The 26,110-nt window shown below is 36.0% G+C and overlaps 1 protein-coding gene and 1 long non-coding RNA gene across 2 annotated transcripts in view; one reads left to right on the top strand and one right to left on the bottom strand.

The window, feature by feature from the left end:
- LOC107730424 (GDNF family receptor alpha-2-like) overlaps window positions 1-26,110 on the top strand; it is a 66,696-nt gene that overhangs the window by 37,601 nt on the left and 2,985 nt on the right. The window contains exons 4-8 of the mRNA XM_016541270.1: window positions 5,828-6,212; window positions 17,124-17,233; window positions 19,245-19,385; window positions 19,613-19,800; window positions 25,219-25,263. Coding sequence (XP_016396756.1) covers window positions 5,828-6,212; window positions 17,124-17,233; window positions 19,245-19,385; window positions 19,613-19,800; window positions 25,219-25,263 — 869 coding nt within the window. The remainder of the gene's footprint in view (window positions 1-5,827; window positions 6,213-17,123; window positions 17,234-19,244; window positions 19,386-19,612; window positions 19,801-25,218; window positions 25,264-26,110) is intronic.
- LOC107730426 (uncharacterized) lies at window positions 4,108-23,167 on the bottom strand. Its single transcript, XR_001638677.1, has 3 exons — window positions 23,155-23,167; window positions 10,891-10,893; window positions 4,108-4,224 (listed from the first exon to the last, which is right to left on the bottom strand). It is a non-coding gene; the product is annotated as an uncharacterized LOC107730426 (long non-coding RNA).

Below are 26,110 nucleotides of genomic sequence, written 5' to 3'. Positions count from 1 at the left end.
TTCCTATACCAACTGTATGCGTGTGTGTGTGTGTGTGTATGTGTATGTTAGACCAGTTTAAGTGTTTATGTGTATGTTAGACCAGTTTAAGTGGTGTGTGTGTATGTTAGACTAGTTTAAGTGTTTATGTATTTAATAAAGTCTTACTTGTATCACACCTGAGGTTGTTCATTGTTTGCTCATAATCGCAGTCCCTAATCATGCAGATTTTTGCTACATGCTCTGTGTAGTATTGTACAGTAAGAAAGTTATTTCCCTTAACCAGGAAATTAACGTTCTTAGAATTGACAGACAGTTGACCCTGAGAGGTCAAGTAAATACTTACAGCGGATCTAAATATTTATAATTAATTAAAACTAGTTATGATTAATTATGCATATTCCCCCTATGAGCTGATTCGCTACAGCATTTTACTAATACAAAAATAAGTTTTGATATATTTACGGTAGGATATTTACAAAATATCTTCATGGAACATGATCTTTTCTTACTATCCTAATAATTTTTAGCATAAAAGAAAAATGGATAATTTTGACCCATACAATGTATTTTTGTCTATTGCTACAAATATATCTGTGCAACTTATGACTGGTTTTGTGGTCCAGGGTCACAAATAATGTAATTACATTAATTTTGAATATAAAAATATGAAAAATGGGAAAAATATAAATTATACTATTATATATGAAACTAAAACTGCCATAAGGTGACAGAAAATATAAATAAATGAATCATATATCATTCATTCATTCAAACAGTTTGTTCAAACTGGCTGATTTATTCCTGTACAATCCAAGTGACTTTATAAATGGGTCACTGAATTATTAATTTACCCGATTCATTCATAAATGTTGAATCAATTAAGAATGAAACACCACTCTGTGTTGCAACTGTTCTGCTTTGACTGGAATGGTTGTGTTGGCGAAAGAGCAAAAACAGTCAAAATTGACAATATTGTGTGTCTAAAAATGGTCAAATTATAATAATTAATTATAATAAATATCACATTTGCAGTCATGCTGATATTCTGTAAAATAGCACTCTTAATTGTGTGATATTGCTTAAATATGTTATAAACAAAAACAATAACTCATACAGGGCCAATCATATCTTGAATTTTGGGGACATTGTTATTAATATTGCTAGCATTTCATAACATTCCTGCTGAATACCTGAGTGACGGCTGCTGAAAATCACAGGAATAAGTGACATTTTAAAATATATTCAAATAGAAAATAGTTAATTAAAATTGTAGCATTATTTCACAACATTACTGTTTTTACTGTATTTTTGATCAAATTAATACTGGACATAAGATATTAACCAATCCTAAACTTTTGAATACAATACAGTGTATTGTAAAAACTGCATTCATTAAAAAACATTAATAATAAAATAAAATAAATTCTAATATTGCCCAATAACCAATATGGTATCAATATATACTGCACCGTTTGAAATTATTGGGTATTTTCTCCCCAGTAATTCACATAAAACTGCTCTTTGAAACGGCAAGAAAAACGAATACCAACAACATTAGCAGTACTGAAGAGAACTCAAACGTGCATTACTTCATGCACCCTTAAGCTACCATGCTTTGACCAAACATACATAATTAAATTATTAAAGCACAAGGGCTTATGGATATTTCCCCCAGCCTTAATTTGTACTTGATTATTTTGATTTAGCATATAAGAGCATACATATTTGAGCTATGATTCCAAAACATGGCATTTAAAGTTTATTTGTTTTTATCAATTCCATTAAGAGCAGGCTGTTTGATGAACACAGTCCTTGTCTAAGGACTTCTATGGGTTTCTGAAGAAGAAGTGAGATTGTGTTTGCGTCATAAGTCATTGGGAAAGAGGGGTGAGGAGCTGTTGTCTGGCAAGAGAGCAGGGATGTTTTTGCTAGTGAGGCAATCAGCGGACAGGTACACTTTCCACTTACATGACCTTGTGAGAAGCGAGGCCTCAATGAGATCTGTTTTGAAGCCCCTGCCTGATTCCCTCAGCTTTAATAAAACATGTGCGAGCGCGCAGTAAGGAAGCGCTTTGAGCCAGGGATACTGTAAAAACCTTGTCTGTCAGAGAGATAACAAGGTAGCTCTGGCGTAGTGCTAATTGGCCATTGCGTTCCTATATGCAAATAATATTTATCACTTCTGGCAGGACTTGAGAGCTTTTCCTTTTTTTCCACTTGAACAGTTTTGCCCTTTGCAAACTGTGAGTTTTAGCAGCGTATTTGAAGATGCAAAATGAGATAATGAGTTTTGGAAATGTTGGCCAGTGTTCCTTTGGGGTGGGATGTTAAGACTCCTTAAAAAGCACACACTGGTTAGAATAAATCAGAACCTTGACACATTACAGATAAAGGGGGCCTCCAAGGGCCATGTCTTCGCTGCCAGACCCCACACAGGCAAAAACGTTGTATTTGGCCCAACAATATTTCCCATGTGTTTTGCTGTTCAACAGCAACATTACGTGATTGCTTCATTACAGTATACATACAAAAATATTTTTCTACCAAAATAGATTTCTTTCTTTTGGCTCATACATAGGATATGCAGCATGTTTTTGATTCACTAAAATGAACCAGATCTTATTAAGAATAATTTGTTCAGAAATCAGACTACACTGATAACACTGATCTTAAGAGCCATCTGTCAGGAATATCACTACAATGACTGCATGTTTTTGAATCACCAAAATTAACGTGTTAATTTTTTTGGGAATCAGACTAAAACATGGTCACAATTTATGCAATAGATTCACCAAAAAGAATCAACTCATAAGGGTGATTAGTTAATTTACACACAGCAAAATCCCCAGAGTTAAATCAACTCTGCTCAGAGTACATATTGTCCCAATCTACAGAGTGTTAAAGTAACACTGAAGCAGAGTTACCACTGTTGAGGATTATGTGATATGTTTTCATGTCTAAAAGCCTGAGCTGTTGTTGTTCATCTTCAACATTGTTAACAGCGGGTTTTCTTTACTAATGCTCACTCATCAATTAATTAATTGCTTAATTATCCCATTGACTTCAACTCGGCTTCAGTGTTACTTTACTGAACTCTGAGCAGAGTTGATTTAACTCTGGGGATTTTGCTGTGCACTGTCACGTTCAGGAATCAGACTACTACACTAATTGCACTACATGTTTTTGAGCCCCCAAGAAGAAAAGTTTCTAAAGATTAATTCATTCATGAATCGGACCACATTGGTTATACTATATTGATTCACTAAAAAGAATAGACACAAAAATGCAAGTTCCAGGAATGTTAAGCGAAATTCATCCACATTAATTTTTTTGAAAGATGCATCCAGCTCCACTAATGGACAGACTTGAATGTAAAAGAGCATTCACAAATATCTAAACCAAAATGACTAACATAAAAAGTTAAATATCACTGGGTAAATATTGCTTTAACAACCCTTAGAGCAGTGGTTCTCAACCTTTTTGTCCACTGGGCCGCACTATGGTCCAAGTGCAAGTCTCACGGGCCGCACGCATATCATTTACATATGTGACCCTGGACCACAAAACCAGTCTTAACTCGCTCTAAAGATTAATTCATTCATGAATCGGACCACATTGGTTATACTATATTGATTCACTAAAAAGAATAGACACAAAAATGCAAGTTCCAGGAATGTTAAGCGAAATTCATCCACATTAATTTTTTTGAAAGATGCATCCAGCTCCACTAATGGACAGACTTGAATGTAAAAGAGCATTCACAAATATCTAAACCAAAATGACTAACATAAAAAGTTAAATATCACTGGGTAAATATTGCTTTAACAACCCTTAGAGCAGTGGTTCTCAACCTTTTTGTCCACTGGGCCGCACTATGGTCCAAGTGCAAGTCTCACGGGCCGCACGCATATCATTTACATATGTGACCCTGGACCACAAAACCAGTCTTAAGTCGCTGGGGTATATTTGTAGCAATAGCCAAAAATACTTTGTATGGGTCAAAATTAGTGATTTTTCTTTTATGCCAAAAATCATTAGGATATTAAGTAAAGATCGATTGTAAGTTGTAGATTTATTTAATTAATGAAATTTATTTATTTTTATTTTTTTATTTGTTTCCCCCTTTTTATGTATTTGGTGTATTTTAAATATATGTATGTGTGTGTTAAGTGTTGTATATGTGAAGCACCACGAAAGTCTGAATTAATTGCCCCAAGGGGATTAATAAAGCTCTAAACTAAACTAGTCTGTAAGACGCGCACGGAAGTGTGGCTTGACGCGCGACATTGCTCTCATCCATGTTAGGCTGCATGGATGCGCAGGGAGTTCTTGCCCAGAACAGAACCATACCGCCAATCAAAACTGTATGCTAATTGTCAATCATCTTTGACGATATTGGTCCTGACAGAAAATGTGCATTCACAAATGTAGCCTATGTTGATCCACATATGGAAAGCACTTTCGAATTTAATAATCTGAGGTTCTCTCCAGAGCTCTTTTGCCACATTTCAGCAATTAAGGATGATTGCTGCATAGTAAGGGTGTTTCCTTTTGCCTGAACATCTTCAAGTGAGTGGCGGGGCAAACCGAAAGTCCAGCACTCTCCTACCTTCACTGCTGATACTGCGACTATTCTTGTTTGTATGTGTTCCTTCGCTGGCATTTTCCACATTTAGTTTTTCTCCCTTAATAACAAATTTGTCCATTCTGATGCTCAATTTTACCAAACTAATGGCTGCTGATGACTATTTGAATTGACTTCTGCCAAAGTGAGCGCTTTCAAATCGCAGGTGATTCATTGCCGATTTTGAACGCGATTTTGTGTAGCTTGTCAGTGAACTATGGCTCTGTGTAGTAAATGCCGCTCCATCTGAACGCACGTGCTGGAGATTTACTACTAATCACAGGAGCGCCTTTACTGATGAGATGCGCATGAAAATTGCATTCGATTTTTTGCACAGCCCTAGCGTAACGTTAATTAGCCTACGTGAGTACAGGTCTGCTCATGTCTGAAAATAATATATGAAAAACAAAATAATTTTACATAAAAACATTAGAGTTTATATTTGTTTAGTACATTTTTAAATTAATGTAAAAACTAAAATGAATTGTAAAACGTAAAAAAGTTATTTTTTAAATTGTGTTCAGCATGGTGGGCCGCATTTGAATTCGTGACGGGCTGCGGGTTGAGAACCACTGCCTTAGAGTGTTTCCAAAAGTAGATAATTAAATATTCACAAAATCATGCTAGTGTGACCAGTCTCAGCCTGGAGCATGACAATGACAAAGCCATCTCAGTAAGAATTTCAACTCAGAAAAGACTGAGACTATCTTCTAAATGACAAGCAAGAGCTATTTCACACTGAACCACCCAAGATTTCTAACAATGGCTTATCCAGCAGTTCTCATTGGGCAAAATCTAATTAAACATGCTTCAAAGGACAAAAGCTTGACTAGCATGAAGCCGCCTGTGCATGTTGAAATGAAAAACGCTATTAGAGATCATGTTAGCTCCTATCAAAAAGTCAGAAAAGTCATAATATGTCATGGTTTTCAAGCGGAGATGTGAATAGAGGCTAATTTGGAGGACGCATGCACAGCCAGGGTAATATTTGATAAATGTGCTTGTCTTGATTATTTTCATGTACGAGTATTGCAAAATGCCTTTATTAGAGGAATACATGTGCATTGACATTTGCAGGCTCAAAAGCTGAAGCAACCTGACAGTGCGTCGCCTGTGTGCCTGAGTAGACACATCTAAATACGTATTTTCACTCGAATCTGACTTGTCTCTGTTTAACCAAGCATGCTGACCCTCACTGCTCTCCTCTATCTGTGCCCACAGCCATGGACTCCGCTTCTGCAAAAGGGAATCTGTGTTCTGACACGGGCAAGCCCTGCAATCCATGCCTGGATGCAGCAAAAGCCTGCAACCTCAACGACACCTGCAAGAAACAGCGTACTGCACTCATGGCCACCTGCAGCCCCGCAACTCCCATTCAGCAAGCGCAGGAACCCTGCAACCGAAAGCGCTGTCACAGGGGTCTGCGGCAGTTCTTCGACCGCGTGCAAACGGAATTCAGCTACCCGCTGCTCTTCTGCTCCTGTCGGGATAAAGCGTGTGCCGAACGTCGCCGGCAAACCATCATGCCTGCGTGTTCTTTTGAGGAGAAGACAAAATCAAACTGCCTTGAGCTAAGGAGGGCCTGCCGTTCAGATCCGCTCTGCAGGTAAGGTTATTTCATCCGGGTCACGGCACCAGATATGCAACAAATAGGCTGACAGTTTGGTAGGGCTGCAGCTAACAATTTTGATGTGCATGCTCTATTAAATATTTGAAGGTCTAACAACGAGTGACATTTAACCCCTCACTTGACCTGACTCTATTAATTTATTAAAAAATACAATAAAAAAAAAAATCAATTCATACCTACAATGACTTTTGTCAAAATTACCTTTTCATTTCTAAATTTAAATTAGGGCTGCACGATCAATTGGAATGAAATCGCGATAAGGCAGAAGCTGCGATTATCATGTGTATCTTTCAGTGAAGCACGGTTCTGTGATCAGTAGTAAATCTCCATCCGAAGGCCAGGAAACTCCAAATATGCCCCGCAGAAGAAATCCAAGAGATCCCTATAGCGGTAGCTGAATAAACAGAAGATTTAACTGCTTTCATTGAGGGCACTCTCGCGCTGACACTCCAAATACGCCTCGCAGAAGAAACCCAGGAAATGCCTATAGCGGTAGCTGGATAAACAGAAGATTTAACTGCTTTTATTGATTCAACGTGACTAATAAACACACGACTACGGCAATATACGGTTTATCTGAGTTCTTATTATTATCATTTTCATTAAAATAAAGTATATTTATAATGCAATGCCTTTATCACTGCTTAAATGCTATGAAATATGTTGCGTGCCTTATTCTGTGTAAGAAGCCACATCATCTCACAGAAGGATTTATTTCAAACACTCGACTGACGTCATGAAGTGAGTTTGGAGTAAAAACATGTTATTATATGTGGTATTTTCACATGCTTTCAGATGGAGCAGCATTTACTACACAGAGCCGTAGTTCACTGAGAAGCTACGCAAACAGTCATTGTCGCAGAACGATATCTTCGATCTCATTATCGCACAATTAAATAGTCTGCAATAATGAATGCGATATTGCGTAGCTTGTCAGTGAACTACGGCTCTGTGTATTAAATGCTGCTCCATCTGAAAGCACGTGATGGAAATTTAATACTAATCACAGAACTGGCTTTACTGACAAGATGCGCATGACTTTTGCATTCGATTAATCGTGCAGCCCAAATGTAACTGAGACATAAATTAAAAAATGTCAAGATGATACAACTGTCCTGATATCATAATTAATTATGAGAAAAAAAAAGTTTAATAAAAAAAGTTAGATGACTTGAATATACCTCTTTTATTTTATCTATTTTTTTCTCATTTCAAATTAATAAATAAAAAATTTCGTCCACAAAGTAATATATCAGGATGACAGGTCTGTCCTGATATCATAACTAAGAAAAAAAGAGACTCATTGATAAAATTAAATGATATACCTCTTTCATGGTGTTTTTTTTAATATATTTTTTTAATTCAAATTAATATTGATATTTTTAGGCCACAAAGTCAAATATGTCAGGATAATTCAACTGTCCTGATATCATAATTAAGAGAAAATGTTTAATTAAAAAAGTTAAATGACTTGAATATACCTATTTTATTTTTTTATTTTTTTCTCTGAATTAAAAGTAATTTTTAAAATATTTTTAGGCCATAAAGTCAAAATGTCACGATGACACAACTGTCCTAATACCATAATTAAATAAAAAAGTCTCATAAAAACTAATAAATAAATGACTTGAATATACCTCTTTTGTGTTTTCACCCCTTTTCTGAATTAAAATTACTTTTGATATTTGTAGGCCACAAAGTCAAACAAAGTCAAAAAAACTGTCCTAATATCAATTATTAAGTCTCATTAAAAAAAAATAAATGACTTGAATATACATATTTTAAGTTTTTATATTTTATTTGATATTTTTGATACCATATAGTACATCATGTATAATCATAATAATATAACTGTCCTGATATCATAATTAAGAAAAGAAATGCCTCATTTAGAAGTTAAATTGCTAAAGTAAAAAAAAATAAAAAATCTTAGAAGAAAAAAATGAACCCGTTTCACTGCTTAGTAATATTTAATAATATGTCTGTCAAATCAAAGTCATGTGGTGCAAGTCAACAGTGCAAAGACTTGAATAATAAATAATAAAATTCATTGTCTTTTACTTGTATTATTGACTATTACTGATTAGCTGTTGTAGGTCAACTCTAAATAGTAGGGCTACTATAAATTACCTTCAGAAGGAACAGTAGCAACAGAAATGACATTGTATCAGTAGGTGATCCATATACTCAACACACATTACAAACATTGAATCAGCAGGAGATCCATAAGCTCAAAAACATGGTAGAGATTGAATCCTTAGGTGGTCAAAAAACACTTCACTACAGAAGTAACCGATATGTAATCTATATAGCCAAGGACACGCAACCCATTAAAAGCGAATTATTGACCCAAACGCTGACAGACAGCCAATTGCAGCACTGTATCGACTATAAGGTTTGATCAGCATACGGTGCATTCAAGCATGCAATGTCTTGACCCTGTCTTATCACTTTATTTCCGAAGAACAAAAAAATCAGTGATCAATCACGCAACCAGTGAACACTTACGGTCTATTAGCAACATTTAGAATAGGTGTTTTATCGAGTGGGGAATGGTAATTAACCTAGTATGGTGAACTAGGAGAAAATCGATGGGCTGTGTCAAATGAAACGTTCTCTTTTGAGCCTGTGCTCAACTCTCCCAGTTCATGTGTCATTCATCAACAGTCACCTGGGACTGTAAGAGATCGCCCGAACATAAACCTGTCTTTGAAAGGCACTGAATGAAAAAGCAACTCTAAAAGCCAGCTTCTTACTCATGCTTAAAAAGAAGCTAGGGGTCACAAACACTATTTAATTGAACTGCAAGACCTAAAGATTGCATTAAATGAAATGCCTCAGTGCTGTTGTCAATGAAATTATGGCACTTATTTCTTTACAAAACACTGTATGGTTTTATTCATTTATGCCATACTTTTTGGGCTGATTAACTTTTAAACGAATGAATGTACTTGTAAGTTAAAGGTGAAGCATGTCATTTTTGTGCCACTATAGTGAAAACTAAAATGAAAAAAAAAAACTTTCTCTAACCCCAGACGAACAAATAGTCTGAAACCCAACGAGAAGAATACAATTGCATTTGGTGCCATTAGTGGTGCAGAAATTACAGAAATGATAAAAGATTATAGAAAATAGCCTTTAGTCAAGCTTCCTACACTCAAATTTGATGAATTATAACTTGATTATATACACAATGTCATGAAAATAGCAGGATGTTAGCTTAGAGGTCATCTTTTGATTTGGTAATTTTGATAACCATATTTTGATACTATCATATCGATTTCTGTAATTTATCAAACAGGATGGATTATTATGGATTACAGGATGGAGTGACAAAACAAATCTAAAACTACAAAACATCACACAATTCATCAAATCCACTGCTAAACACTTATGTTACATGCTAACTTAAGTTGAATGTGGGAATACTTGAGTAAAATTTTCCCATTTCAAACCAAAAAGCATTCTAGTATTCTAGTCAATCATCATTATAGACAAATGTAAACAAAACAAGATGGCTCCACTCACCTATAGACAATTTCATTAGGTTGCCGCCATCTTGGAAATGACATCAAATGGCACCTGCAGTCAAGAGTTGTTTGGTCTCAAATTTACAAGCTGAATATTCAATAAATCCAAGCAGGAGGTGAAAAGCACACCTATACTGTTGCTTCCTCAATAAAAATGATGTCACTTCCTGGATGATGATGTCATTGGGAAACTGGCTTTTGCTAGGCAAAGTGATATTACAAAATGCTAACAGAATAGAAAATTATATTAAATAGTGATATTGATTATCTATGAAACAATGCTACAAAATAAAACACATTTTTAAACAAAAAAGTGCTGAAATTATTTATTATTTAGCCATAAAGCCTACTGTGTGTGTGTGTGTGTGTGTGTGTGTGTGTGTGTGTGTGTGTAATAAAATGTGAATATCAAATATGATCCATCAGGCTTTTGAGGAAGATTTGTTTGTTCATCTCTCAATCATTGTATTGTTCTTTATTATGTTTTGCCTCCCAAAATAAAAACTAAAGAGCTTTGAAAATAAAACTAAGCATTTAATAGTCATAAAGTGACAACAGATATTTATATGCATTTTATGTAAGTAATCTGTTAAAGTGTTAAACAAATCTCATTCATTTACATCATAAGCCATCATAATTTCATTCTATCTGGCCATATAAATATCCAAATACCAAACTGCATATTTTTGGAGAGCGTCTGAATAAAACTGTGGTGTTTTTTCCCCTCTTCAAGTATGAGCTCCATATTCTCACCATATCATACTATATGAGCCATAAAAGCCTTATATATCAGATACATTACAAAACATTAAACACTATTTATGCTTAATGTTTTTTAAGATAATAAACTACAATAAACTAAACAACAAAATATGATTTCAGGCTACACTGATTATGTCAGGTTCTACAGGGTTAAATAGTTGTTATATTGTGTTAAAATAAATAATATGATAATATGATCTTTAAAACAAATGAGGTATTCTTTTTAATAATAAGACATGTTTCACATTAAAATGTACTGCACTGTAGGAATGACCCATATACTGTATAAAACAAGCCCAAATAAAACATCAGGGTGAGGGAAATGCATGCAAGCTTGACATTTTATCTATCCTGCATTCAACAAGCTTGTCTGGTGCATCCTTAACTCCTGCACTTATTACATGTATGGCCACTGGGCTCCAGACCCTTTGTCCTCAAACACTGTGTGATGTGTGAACTGAGAGAAAAGCGAGGGCCCCCACCAGGCCAACCTGAGGACTTTGGCTGCCCTTTCTATCTGTCATAGCCTCCAGAAATCACCTTGCCTTTCCCATAGCAGGAGACTGGAGGACATCCAACAACAGAACTGACTCAGTGCAGTGGCCAGGCTGAGGATACAGTAAACAGACACACTCATATGTATTGTTATGCCTGACTTGAATAACTTTCCGAGACCCTGTCATTCATTTTGTCCTCTGTAAAGGGCATTTTGTTTGTAATCTTAGTGTATCTCAAGGAGGACATCCTGGACTTTTCAGAGACACCAAATGTCCCATAGTTTAAAAAAAGTGCTTTCAAATTAGGATGTTTAAAAAAATGTTTGTTTTAATGTAATTATAATACTACATCTTCCGTATGTAATTATAATACATATTTTTATGTTCACAAGTAAATGGAAAGAATAAAAAAAATAAAAAATTTTGCTGGATATGTAATTTAACAAAAACTGGTGCTAATTTACCAGTAAGCAATATAGTTTATTTAATTCATTAGTGCCTCATCCATCCCTATGGCATATTATCCACGGGCCAACTGTTGTAATGGGACAAGTACAGCAAATAAAAGGGCAGTTCTCGTGCCAGTTACTAATCTAAGGATTTTATGTGGCATTTACTTACACTAAAAAGCCTAAAAACATTTTGGAGGCCACATCTCTCTAATCATTAAAGCTCCTGGCTGCTTTCATTTACTCAATTTTTCTTTTACATTAACATAAATGCATTATTTATTTGATATCCAGTGTTTAATGGTGCATTTCGATACATTCCATATACTTTGATGCTTTTCCATCTCATACCTGAACACAAATAAGATTAATCTGAGCTTTTGAAATTGTCCAAAAGCATTTTGAATAAGCTACCATACAGATGAAGCTTTGGCTTAAGCTTGAAAGCAGAAAAAGCCAGTCGTGGACTCTTATTTGAGTCAGGTGACATGGATATTAGATTCAGTGTGCCTTCAGGAGTTGTGTAAATGATTCATGGTCTTGTTGCTTAGACTTCATGGTCATGGTCCTGAATCCCGCTGGACCCCCGGACTTCTTAGAAGATGCTAATTTAACCACACAAGCGTAAAAATTTGCACACACATGCAGTCGCAGGAAATAAATCACATTAAAAATAGGTACAAGTTTAGAGTTTAAAAACAGTGCCTCCCTTTTATTTAACAGCTAAAGACTCCAAGTCTGAAATTCCCAAACGAAAATATGTACAATATGGACTTATTATTCGAGCACAGTCAGGAGATGTTCAGAAACTCTGTGGACATGTTAAAGTTGAAGTATAATGAGATCTTTCCTAACAGCTGAAGGACCATTTTCAAATGAACTGTAGAAACAGAAAGAGACATAGCCTGCCTGAAATATTTGGCCTTGATGCTCTGTTTGTCCGAGTACGTGCTTGTCTGTTGTTTGCGGATATCCACGCTGGGCCGAGGCCAGAGTATAAAGAGGACAAGCACCCCATCCATCTGTTCCTAAATCATCAGTGATAAACACTCCAGTTAGGAAATGAGTGGGCTGCCATGATTCGCTGCTGAAGAATGAAACACATTTGTCATCTTAATGGTACACTCAGTAATTTTGTTAAAGTTTAAAAAATGTTTTGCTTAAAGAAATTAACATTAAACAGAAATGTCAATGAAAGGATAAAGATTTATTCTTAGACTTTCAGATATATTAGTTGCTTATTCTTCATGAAGTGGATCTCCCCCAATGGGCTGCACAATGTTTACATCATATGACCAGCCTTGCAAGGTACTGTTACTAATAATAATAATACTTTGTTTTATATAGAGCTTTTAGCTAGTGCTCTTTACAGTAAACATAGTAGTTACTAAGACTAAACAAAAACAACAAATGCAATATACTACAAATACAGATTCAATATAATATATACCAGAGTATTGATCAGCATGTATGTGATTCACCATTTGAGACCGAATTAATAACAAATCAAACTGTTTTGCAGTGAGGTGGCAGCAGCTAAACAAACTGCATCATCCAAACCACTAGGTGTCACTATATAACACCAAAACTACTGGGCAAAGCAGTAAATTTATTGTAAAGTAACTCTTTTTTGAAAAGATACTAACAAAAAGTAGCTAACAATGTTAAAACTATTAAAACAAGACATAGTCTTTTTCAAAATAAATGAGCAATTTTATATGAGTAGCAGTGTGATATGCCGATATACAGCCATAGTGCACGGCTACGAGTGTGATATTTTGCGTTTATACAACAGTTCGATGGCACAAGTGTGTACATACATAAGAAACAACGAAGTGTCTTTAAAAACCCTCTTTTGTGCAGAACTACTTCCTTACACCACGGATTCAAATCACAATTTGACAGTTTACCAGTTGAGCCCAAGCCTCTGTTACTAATTCAAAAACTTCACTTTAGAACTAGAACGAGTTGCTTGATTAAAAACTTATTGTATTACTGTATTAAAAGCTCACTATATTATGTAGAGTTGAGTATTATGTAACCCAGGGTATTTCTGCTTTTCTAAAAGCGCCACCTACTGTCAGAGAATAAGACTGTATAATAATTCATCATCTTTTTTTAACACATTGGTTTGAACAGACAAATTGCATGCAAAAAATTAGACCCAATAGGCTTTAATATAGTCATTAGCTAGTGTAAGCTGCTAGACTGTCCAAGACCATCAACAAAACTAGATGGCCATATCAGCCGAAGGTGGTCAAGCTAGTTTTGGAACACGTTTACGGGCTAACGATACCAGATACCATGTTCCAAATAACAGCTTCCAGCTTAAGATGGATTTAGCAGGAATAATATATTTTTACAATCAGAGCAGTTTTATTGGGTACATAAACCATCTCATTTAGGGCTACTGAAAAATATAGGTAAATTAGTAGTGTTTCTACATTTATTTAGTTGCTACACTGCATAAGACTACATCTGTGGCAATTCATGAGTATAAAGCATCTAGACCATTGTTAGATTTAGCACAACTATGAATAAACTGGACCAAATATAAAACAGCACATTTGAAATGTGTTAATTTAATTGATACAGGATTGCTGATTAAATCAGTTTGACCAGCTTAGACCAGCTAGCTTCAAAGTAAAAAATGAAAAACCAAACCCTGTAATTATTTTTCGGTAACACTTGTTCATCATCTGCAAGTCGCCACAGGTCTGACTAACTCTATGCACATGATGTTTGGCATCGAGAGGGTGACATCCGTTTAGAGATGTCCCTGAATGACATAGCGGGCTCATGATGTCTCCTGGGGGGAGCAGGTAACGTTAATGCTGATGATGATGGTTTAACACTCCAGCCCTGCAAACCTGTTACCAGGTGCATTCATTTACACATCTCCCACCCTTCTGCCTCCTTGAGCCAGCCAGAATGTAATTAACAATGTAAATCATCAGCTCCACTGAGGGATTCCTTAATTTAGGCCAGCATCGTTATTATGTTCCTGGTCTAACAGAAAAACAAGACAGTCCATGTGCACCTTTTCTGCTTTGCCAAAAACTCAAACCTCATCATACAATATTATGAATCTGTAGGAAGTTCCTCAGACCCAACACAGCTCTCTCATTTAATTAACATATTTTTGAGCAAATTATTTGTTATTTTCTATGATAATACATCCAGATTTCAAATGGATTTTCATATTTGAAGTGTTGTGAGTTCAACTTGCAACCAGTGTCAAGTGGATAATTTGAGGAAGTGTCAAACTCTTAAAATGCTTTGTCATTTTGGATATTAAAATATGCTCTCTAATCCCTACCTAATTTGCAGGAAAATAGTCATTTGAAGGTTTGTTGTCAATAAAAAAAAAACCGTTTCTTTCAATATCTCTCTTTGAGATTCACTCAGCAACAGCTCAACCAATAGTGTGAGTTTGGGGGCGGGGTTATCTGTTTGGTTGACCAATGGCAGGTGGGGAAGTGTTTTAGAAACATGTTTGAAAACAATCATTGTTTTGTTCGGTGAAATTACACACTTCGCATTTAACTTGTTTTCTTCAAATCAAATAAATGAATGTTAGTAAAAAAGACCTGAATACATTGGATTCAGAGAATGAGAGTAATTTTAAGGGTTGGATGCAGTAGAAAAAGCTCCTTAAGGCAAAAACTCCACATTCAATTTTTTCAAGAGTATTTACTGCCACGTCTACGAGCTTCACGTATCTGCTTCAGGACATGGCTGTGTAAGTTCATGGGGTTGAATCATGATGGTAGACTGATAGAATATTCATGATCTTTGCATAGAACTTGAGCTAAGTGAGGTGGCATGTTGAATTCACAGTAAACTTTCTTTCAGCGGCCCTAAAATAACTTAGCATATGTTAGTTTAAAAATCATGCTGTTTCAATAAGATAAGATTAAAAAATAAGATTTTGCCAGGATCCTGAGAAAAACTGGGTGACCAGAAAGTAGTATTTTTGTTTGTTTGTGCTTTTTGATTCTCATATTTGTCTTTTCATTTGTTTTGTAATCTTCTACATTTATTTGATCGAAAATACAGTAAAACAATAATATTGTGAAATGTTAATAAAATTAACTGTTTTCTATTTTAATATATTTTAAATATAATTTATTCCTGTGATGCAAAGCTGAATTTTCAGCATCATTACTCCAGTCTTCAGTGTCACATGATCCTTCAGAAATAATTCTGATTTGCTGCTCAAGAAATATTATTATTAATAATATTATTCATATTTCTTATTAAGCCGAAAACAGTTGTGCTGCTTCATATTTTTGTGGAAACTTTTTTTTTTAGCTTATCCAAATGTCCCATTTTGTGCAGTCTTTGTGTGTCATCTTTGGACACTGGTGATTATGTATGAATGATAGTGTAGCTTATTTCTAATTGGTTAAACTGACTGTTACAGCTGACCCCATGTGACATTTTTCCACAGTCTCCTCTAGTTGCACTATGTTAGCAAGGTCTTCCACTCCAGCTCTGTTAAAAATGAATCTATGATGTAGTTGGGAATTTAAATAATTGAGTAATATCTTTGAACTGCTAGTGCCATAATTTGGGAGCACTTCAGTTCGCCCTTTCAGAGCGGTCCACTTTGGATTGCAGTCTCATCAGCATGCATCGCTCCTTGATTGCTGATTTCAAACACCTTCATGCCTTTGCCTTTTTTGCCGTGAGTCACGGCAGCGCTTATCTAGAGATAAAGCTTGGGGTGAAAATACGGCACAAAAAGCATCAGAGGAACATCCATTTCCATGTCAATAAAGCAGAGTAGAAAGGATGACCTTTTCGGCAAGAACCCATAAGAGCGATGCAGACACCATTCTTTGTTCTGGGAGGTAAACACCCAGGCAACACCTGTGGACCCAACAGCAAGAACGGTTCGGTTAATATTCACACCGTAGCTGAGTTGGTGAGTCAGGGGTCCATACTGCCATGTAGGATGATTCACTATTAATCAAGGTCTCACAGGAGGGCAGCGAGCCTGAGATCTCCATCTCGCCGGCATTATGTGAGGGAAGGATGCGCAGAGCTATTATTCCGAGTTTATGTGTCTGTAAAGTGCTAGGGCAGAGAGTTCATACTCAAGAATAAGTACTAATGTGACCCCCTGCCCACCTCAGGTCTAGTGCTTGGAGCAATCTGTTTCTGAATGCACATAACCCCCTAGGAAGAGGCTGTTTGAGGCAGATTGCTTGAGTTAGAGAAATACCACATGGAGTCGAGCAGAAAATGGCCTTGAATTGGAACCCCACCAGACACTAGTTAGGCCTGACAGAACGCATCTCATATTGCACATTCACTGCTGCGTATTGTTTTGGTCTTGGATATTAGAGCATTGATGATAGCGGATGCAGCTGTGGTGATAAATAACTGTTAGAATAAATCTTCCCTTATAGCTTGATCCAAAAGCGTGTGACTCTTGGAGCAGATAAGACAGAAGGTGCAGACGGCGTTATTTGAGAATATGAAAATCCATCCTTTCTTCAGCGTCATGTACTGTAATCGTGCTTTGTAAATATAGAAAGACTAGTAGCTTATTCAAGCGTGCATCTAAATCCTATTCAGTCGAATGTGCTAAAAATGTTTCAGGCCTCTTAAATTCTATAATTTGCTTTGTTTTTGGACTAGATCCAGGCTGGCAGACTTCCACATGAATTGCCAGACGACACCGCATTCAATAACAATCTGTCCTAATGATAACTACCGCGGTTGTCTGGTGTCCTACGTTGGACTCATTGGTGAGTGATTATGAGAAAAATCTGCTGCACGGCAATAATAAGAATTTGGAATTGCATTTTAATGGACTGACTCTTTGGAACATGTATTTTGCCTTCTTTAGCTGTTTTAATTAGTGATGCATCAGGAATTTTATTTCAAGAAAGATTATAAAGAACAGGAGAACAGATGAAGTCAAGGGATATTCAAATGTTTTGAAGCCAACGACCCCAAATAAAACAATCCCCTTGGAGTCCCTTTTCCTAAAATTTAAAAGCCACTACATATAAATTATATTTATAAGTTATATTTTATACATAAATTATGTACTATATTTATACAGCCTGATAAAGGCAACATGTAAAATTGTTCAAAAGAAAGATTGTCCGCAAATATCCAGGTGCATCTCAATAAATTAGAATGTCGTGGAAAAGTTCATTTATTTCAGTAATTCAACTCAAATTGTGAAACTTGTGTATTAAATAAATTCAATGCACACAGACTGAAGTAGTTTAAGTCTTTGGTTCTTTTAATTGTGATAATTTTGGCTCACATTTAACAAAAACCCACCAATTAACTATCTCAACAAATTAGAATACTTCATAAGACCAATAAAAAAAAACATTTTTAGTGAATTGTTGGCCTTCTGGAAAGTATGTTCATTTACTGTACATGTACTCAATACTTGGTAGGGGCTCCTTTTGCTTTAATTACTGCCTCAATTCAGCTAACGATACACGTATTCGTATTGAACCGTTCGGTATGTGGCTTTCGGTTCGGTACGCATTACAAACCGAACGATTCGTTGGACTAATCCTATTACATATGGAAACTAAAAGAGCTTTAAGTGTGTGAAATATAATGTTCTCAGTGCCACTGTGCTCAACAAGGCAGCGCAAACGCCGTAACAGGCAACGTGCTGTCTAGTGGACGGGCACGCAGGACACGCACTGCAAAAGGCCCCGCGATAACCTCCTCTTGCTGGGGTGCGTCGAAAGACGATGATGTCGTATCAACGATTATTTATTGGCAATATTAAGAGGATTTGGCATTTCCAATCAATGTAGGCCTGTTACATTCTTATTTTTATTAGGACTATTATTATTATTATGAAGTTACTTTTATTATTAAATTAAAATTACAATGAATTTGCCCCGCAATATTAGCTACCACATAACTGACGCGCTGCGAGGATAACAAAAGATTAAGATATTAACTCCTAATCTATTGAATGATTAGGATTATATTTAAAAATGTAAAAAATATATATTTTAAAACAGGTCTATATACAATGAAGTATAGGCCTATAATTAAAATATTAACTCAGCAGTCATAAATTAAAATCAATGAATAAAAATATTTAGCATATTTCAAGCACCAACTTTCAAAAACAACCTGTTTAACACAAAATACGTTTCTTGTCTTTTTTTTCACTATGTATGGGTCACAAGAGAAATATTAAGGGAATAAATGAAAACAGTTAGCTATATACCGTTATCAGCATATGTTGAAGTAGATTGGTCTCTCGTCGTCTCTGAGAGAATATGCAGCGATAGATGCCGAAAGCTCCTTCATTACTCCGTCATTCCGTTTTTACTTTCACTTTCTGCTTATAGTGAATTGACTGAGACACAGTGGTGTCACCGAACCGTGACACCACTGTGTCGTATCGAACCGAACCGTTAATTTTGTGAACCGTTATACACCCCTAATATAATATATATATATGTCTTTTTGACAATTTACATAAAATAATCTGAAATAATTACTACTTCTGCTGTGTAAATTAGGCCTGCAAACCATCAGAGAAAATTTTAAATTGCATCCTTTTAGCCTTTTACCTGAAATGAATCCTGGAGGGTTAAAAATCCAGTCGTGCTGTGAACAAACGGACCTCTAAAAGAGAGCAGACCAACAACCTCTGGCCATTATACTTGGCCAAACAGCACATTATACTCCAGACAGCGAGATCTATAAACCAACATGTTCCCACCTAATGAATATTTATGAGAATCTCTACCCTTGGCCTTACAGGATCAGATGTGACTCCAAACTATGTGGATGCGAGCCAAACCAACATCACTATTTCCCCTTGGTGTGGCTGTCGAGGCAGTGGAAATCATGAAGCTGAGTGCGAGGCCTTCCTCCGAGACTTCAGAGAGAACACTTGCTTGAGTGAGTGGAGATGAAACCTCACGTAACCTCACGGCCTGAACAGCCATCCTTATGGGCTTAACCTAAATAGCACATTAATGAGAAATGCTATGCCTTACGGGCATGTGATCTCTTTTGCTGAGGGTTTTTTTTTTGCCACATGAAAATTTCATGGCTTTTTCATTCATGTTTTTATTTGCATGTGTGTGTGTGTGTGTGTGTGTGTGTGTGTGTGTTTCGGTGTGCAGGAAATGCTATCCAGGCATTCGGTTATGGCACGGATGCGGGTCTAGTTCCCATCACTGAGTCTCAGTCAGCAGTCCCATCAGTACGGACCAATCTGCAACCGGCTATCATCACCAAACATGTCATCAACTCAAATGATGTCAAGCAAATTGACAGGGCATGTGTTTTCTCCACATGCGCCAACCTTCAGGTAGGTCTAAAAATTTGTTGTCGTTCACTGCATTGTGTTATATTATTACCCAGTGAATCCAAAGCTAAAAAATGAAGGAATTTAAAGATGAAGTATGCCATTTTTATTATTAAATATTAAAATAGTTTTTCCTATTCCAGTTTAACCTACATTCTCAGAAAAAGGTACAAGACTGTTACTAAGGCTTACTTACTTATATGTACACTTTAGGTACTAATATGTACCATTTAAGGGTAAATAAGGTACAAATATATACCTTTAGCTTTTGAACTTTAGGACACCACCCCAGTGACAGCTTTGTACCTTTTTCTAAGAGTGCAGTATGCCGAGACAATTATAAGTAAGCTATTTGTAGGATGATTTCATTAGAAAAGTGCAAACACTGACATGCTGAGGTGTTTTCAAAACATTGTTTGTTTGAGAATTCCAACCAGCCTGACACAGCAACAGCTCAACCAATGGTGTGAGTTTGGGGTGGTGCTATATGTTTGACTAGCCAATAGCAGACAGAGGGCCTTTACTTTTAAACGGTTGCTGTCGGTTGATTTTCCCCCCCAGGTTAAAGGTTCAACATTGTGTTAATTATATTTCAGAATGCTTGTATTGGATTATTTTACTCTACCCAATTTATATTCTACCAATGCTAAAATTCTGCTAGTTGATGACATCAGAGCCTGTAGAGTTATGTACTGTATGATAAAGACCAGAAAAGAGTAGCATCAGAACAAGATTTTAAATAGAGATTAATACCGGTATTTAATTTTCAAATGGTTAAAAAAAAAAAAAAAGATTACCACCCACAGCAAAGGAATTTGTTCACTAGCTGTCAATCTTAAGATGATTTTGTTTATGAAAACTAGGGATGGGTATCGTTAAGGTTTTAATGGTATTACTACTCGGGTTTTAGGGAGGAACGAATGCGCACCGCTGTGACGGGAAAGAAGTTGCGCAATACGAAACGCAGCTAGTTTTTAATAGCTTTACCTCATGTCTTCTTTTGTATAATCCTTAGAAGCCAAAATCGAAATAAAAAAATTAAATCAGCTTAATATAACAGCCACAGGCCTAAAGTGTAAGCAGATGTTTGAATGTTTAGTTCTCTCTTCTATCATAATTAAACAGGGCTTTCATGTTGCGCGTGCTGAAGCTCCTCCGCGTGAGCGCGATCTCGCTTCTGAATTGTGAATAGCAAAAATGCATCATAGACAAATGTTTGAAAAACAGCTGGCAACTCTGGTGAGATAGAATTTGCAATATAATGTATATATAGCAATAATAAATGTATATGTGTTTTCTTAATTTCTCCAGTACCGATAGCAGAACCGTTAACGTCAGAGCTTATCGATACTCCGGTCTTTCATAATTTAGCCCCGGGACCGATTAAATACCGGGTTTCGGTACCCATCCCTAATGAAAACAGACTGCATTCATGATTAGTACTATACAGTGATTTCAAGTATTTCCTACCTTTCAGTATGTATTCTAGGTGTGGGAGTTGCATATTTTTAGTTATGGTATTTGGGCTAGTTTTTGGGCTACACTGAAAAATCTTGGTGTAGAAACCATTTTTAACTCAGAAATTACTAGTAAATTTCACAAATAATTACAAAGAAATGGCAAATAGCAATTGAATTAAATGCTAAATTTTTAAGTAGACAAAGTATTTTCTTTTAAAACATACTCCAATAATCATCTATTTACAACTTCAAAAAATCTTTTTTACATAGTAGGGGTGAATCTAGATAAATTGGGACACTTTTTGTCATTGAGATTACTTTCTTTACCCCAATAGTTTCAATGGTCATTGGGCTAATCTTGATTGTTCAATGGGTTGGATTGGTTACACAGATCTGGCAACCCTTGTGCAAGTGGCACAGAAATAGCACAGTTCACTTTTAAATTAATAAAACACATTCATTACCCAATATTCTCCTGGAAACTCCTTTTTTGTTAGTGTAATGGGAAATAGTGCTAGTATTTCTGTAAGCCCACATTCAATTTGGATAGTCCTGAATTGCCCTGAATGTCAAGATCAGTGCTAAAACCTGTATGGCTGCTTTGTGCATGTACAAAAGCAAAACACACAAATTCCATTAAACTCCCCCTTAAAACTAGGCCAGACCTTAAGGACACCAACTATTACAATCGTTAAAATAACTGAGGGAAGCAGAATTCCTCTTTGTGGGAAATTTTTTTATAAATCATGTTTTACCTGAAGATATGCAGAGTGTCTAGTGGAAGGTAAAACACTTTTGTATAATTCAGTATGTAGGTGAATAATTCATAAACTGAGAGCATTTGTCAGCTCATGCAGAGGCCGTTTAGAGCGGACCTGCAGCATGGCTGTCCACATCAACGAGGTCTGTAATACCTGAAAATCATGAAATATTGAGCCTTGGTGCTCAGATGGAAGATTAAGTTTTGAATCTGGCCCATGAAAATCCTGTCTCTATACTCAGCTAGATAGTTGTAACACAGTTCTTAGTCACGGGAAGAAGGAGGCGGGAACCGGCGAACATTCAACGAAACTTTAATGATAAAATAACCACAAAATAGCGCGACAGCCCCTCGCGGACGACTGTCGCGCACAAACGAAACCAAAACACAAAATAAAATCCAGGCCTGGTCCTCTCTCGTCCAACACTGTAGTCACTCCTCCTTTATCCTTCCGGAGCTCCTCCGTGAGACTCGAGACCGGTGAGTGGGTGCAGGTGTCCCTCATTAGCAATCACTCCACCGGCCTCGCTCCGTTCCCACGGCTCTCGGCCCCGCCCCCACTCGTCACAATAGTGTATGTTGATTGTCGCATTGATTTCAAGGATGTTAGTATGATTTGTCTTGCATACAGGAAGCTATGTAATCCTATGTAAATGAGTGATGTCATCACAAACACTAATTTGTCAGCTAATTTAAGTTTGAAAGGACCTGCATTATAGAGATATGACTTCCATCCTATCGTGCCTCGCAGCTCTGTCCTAAGTCCTGAGGATTCAGTTATAAGCCCCTGGGTACTGAAGAAAATGACTGTACTCTCTCATCCATGCTGAAACAAATTATAAAAACTCCACAGACAGAAATATCATAGAGTCGTGCGGGAAATAACAATTTTAATTGATGTCTCCGGCAACTGTCGTAGGAGGCAACAGTCAATCTGTGATAAGTGGTTATCTGACATGGCTGCTTGTATCTACTCGATTACTTGGTGCGTTTACAAGTTGAATGTATTGAACTCGCGCACGCGGTAAGAATTTTAGAGTTTGGAATGTGTTGATTGAATAAGCAGCCATACTCAAAAATGTCAAGTCTCTGATTATGTGTGTATCTCATTGCAAATATTCCAGTTGTCCATAAAACGGGGAAAAAAATAGTCAGTTTTTCACCTGATACATATACAGTATATATCATGATTTGAATGATTTGCTACTCTGTCAGAAAAATCTGCAAAAATTATACTTTTAGGGGTACAATAGCTTTACCCCTAAAGGGTGCATATTAATACCTTAGAATAGTAATATGTACTCTTATGGTACCATTATGAATCCTTTAGCAGTAAAAAGGGTACCAAGGTTCCTTTGAAGCCCCAGTGACAAGCTGTTGTACACCTATTTTTTCTGAGAGTGCAATTTTAGCCACAAAAAAGTCCACTTTGGACATTTTAGGGTGGACATTGTCAGGCATAACACATCAGATTTTGTTTGTTTCAAGATTGCTTTACTTGATAATTGTGCTGGCTGAATCTCTGTTCAAATGCTATTCCACCCATGGCAACATTTTATTTTGAAGTAGAAAATTGGTATAGTTGCATAAAAAGAAGGCATGTTTCTGCTGAATAGAATGACAATCGGTGCTTTCACAAATGCAGGTTTTCCATAAATTTAACTGCATTTTTTTGTGTTTAAAGGTCGTGTGTGAACAGAACCAATTGTCCACATGAAGAAAAACGTTTGAAAAACATGATTATCTACATTGTGGAAAGAAATGTTGTGAAATTGGACAGATGCTGAAACAAAAGGGCTGCTTTCTATCCAAACAGATGGATAAATTAGCAGAAAGATTACTGGAACTGCTCAAGATTCTATTAAATATGACAAAATACCCAGCCTTCTTCAGGAACAATATATTTACAACACTGAAAGCACGACATCACAAAAGAATAACGGGATTTTGTTGCTTATGTTGCTACAAAGGAGCAGAGAGCACTTGGTTAAACTGGATTACAGGTGGTGGATGAATATACAGTATACAGGTTTTTGTGTTGAAATATTGTGGGCGTAAAATGGCCACATCTGTTTAGCGAATTCGCCATGGAATGTTTACAGATGGGTACAAAAAGAAATTCATGTTTTCTGAGATGAATCCATTTCCTGATGCAGCCTGGGATTTGACTGCACTGTTAAATAGGGCACTGAAACTATCAGTTATTAATAATGCTTATTAATGTTACCCTCCCTGTGAAGTTCTGCTTGGGTTTCTGTTTGTTTGCTTTCGTTTCAAGCAGCTTGTAAGTCCTCTGAAGTCAGTGTTTTATCGTTAAAAAAAAAAGTGATTCCATGCTTTCTTTCTTTCTTACTATTGCATTTTACTGCACTGCCTTCTGAACCATAAACAGCTCTAAAACTTTGCATGTTCCTTGTGGGAAAAGCAATTCAAAGAATCAATCAAGCAAACCATTGTGCGATTTTTCGTAAATCTTCTTAATTATGGTTTTACATCAAAGAGGCTGCATTTGTTGTTGTTTTTTTCTCGCAAAGATGAGGTGTTATGTTTATAATTGTTTTGTAGCTAACAAACCATAACCAGCTGAGAACTTCTTGAACATGTTAAGTGTTTGCATACGTGTCATAGCTTTCAAGTGTTAGAGTATCTAATGCATTTATTCTGCTTTATAGCACGAGAAAAAACACCTGCTCAAAGCACTTTGAAGTTGATATGAGTGACATTTTGCACAGAAGTGAAACGACTGGCCACATAATTTCCATCTTCAGTACAATCAACTGATTTTTCTCATTTACTGAGTATTTAAGGGTTAGGGTTGTAATGTCTGCACCCCCATCTGTCATTGGTCAGCCAAACAGACCTGCATGCCATTGGTTGAGACAATGTTGTTGTGTCTAGCTATTTGAAAGTACCACAGTTTACCCTTCTCAGGGGAACCAAACTACAGATGATTTACAGTCTCTTCATATTAAGCTCTTAATAATGTATAAGCTAAGTAACAATCAACTTTAACATCCATATTACACAGTTCTACTACAGCTTAGTCTATGTATTTTTTTAAACCCAGGACTGAAATTATGTACAGTAAATTGCTATGGAATGATGAATGGAGGGCAGCCATACACAATTAACACCGAACAGTATAGTATGCAGGTTATGGTCACATGATGCTAATAATATTAATTATTTCTATTTTCACAGGACAGTGAGCAGAAGTGTTCTAACAGTTTTGAATGTGCTGATGAGGTAAGACACATTTCACCTGTACAATACATTACATGATTATGAAAGTCGTTCCTACCTTAAAACTTAATATTTCTCTACCAAGCTAACAAGGACCTTTCTCAGAACTCTGGCTAAAGTTCTGGAAAGGTTCTCTTAAAATTATGAACAAATGTTCTTCCAATAACATCAGTGGAATGTTCGTATAAATCGTTCATGGAACATTTAGATTTTTTATTTTTATAAATGACACTGCTTGAGAAAATTCAAAATATTTGTACAATTATAAAATGTTTGCAAAACGTTAAACAAAAAAAAAACATTTTAAAAAATTGTGAGAACATTCAGAAATAAAGTTTTCATAACTTAAAGGGAACATTAGCCAAATGTTCTTAAAACAGTTTTTTTTAGCTGGGTATGTATTTTTGTCAAATTATTTAAATGCACAGTTTTTAAAAATGGAAATTATTAGTTTTATCACTATATATATATATATTGTGCTGGTACTTCGGTCTGTTTGTGTGTGGTTTTATAATCTATATATATATATAATTTTTTTTTTTTTCTTTTTTCCTGCCTCTAATTGAAATGTTTTGGCAATTTGAAGGTGTTTCCAGTGTCCTCAATATCACTTTCCATCTTTTAGTCTAACTTTAATGACATCATGCTCCAAGACGTGACTTCATTCAGGAAAAACAACAACAGAAACATTAAAGGGGTCCTATTATGCTTTTTCACTTTTTGAATTTTAGTAAGTGTATAGTGTTTATGTTTGGGGACAAAAAAAAAAAAACTACAAAGTTACAAATCTCAAAGTCTACTCCAAAGGGAGATATTTCGTTTAAAAAAAATCCCTTTTCAAGAACTACAA

This window comes from Sinocyclocheilus rhinocerous, unplaced genomic scaffold (genome assembly GCF_001515625.1).
Source record: "Sinocyclocheilus rhinocerous isolate Xijiao unplaced genomic scaffold, SAMN03320098_v1.1 scaffold1660, whole genome shotgun sequence".
NCBI lineage: Eukaryota > Metazoa > Chordata > Actinopteri > Cypriniformes > Cyprinidae > Sinocyclocheilus > Sinocyclocheilus rhinocerous.
This window is presented reverse-complemented; position numbering and strand designations above follow the sequence as displayed.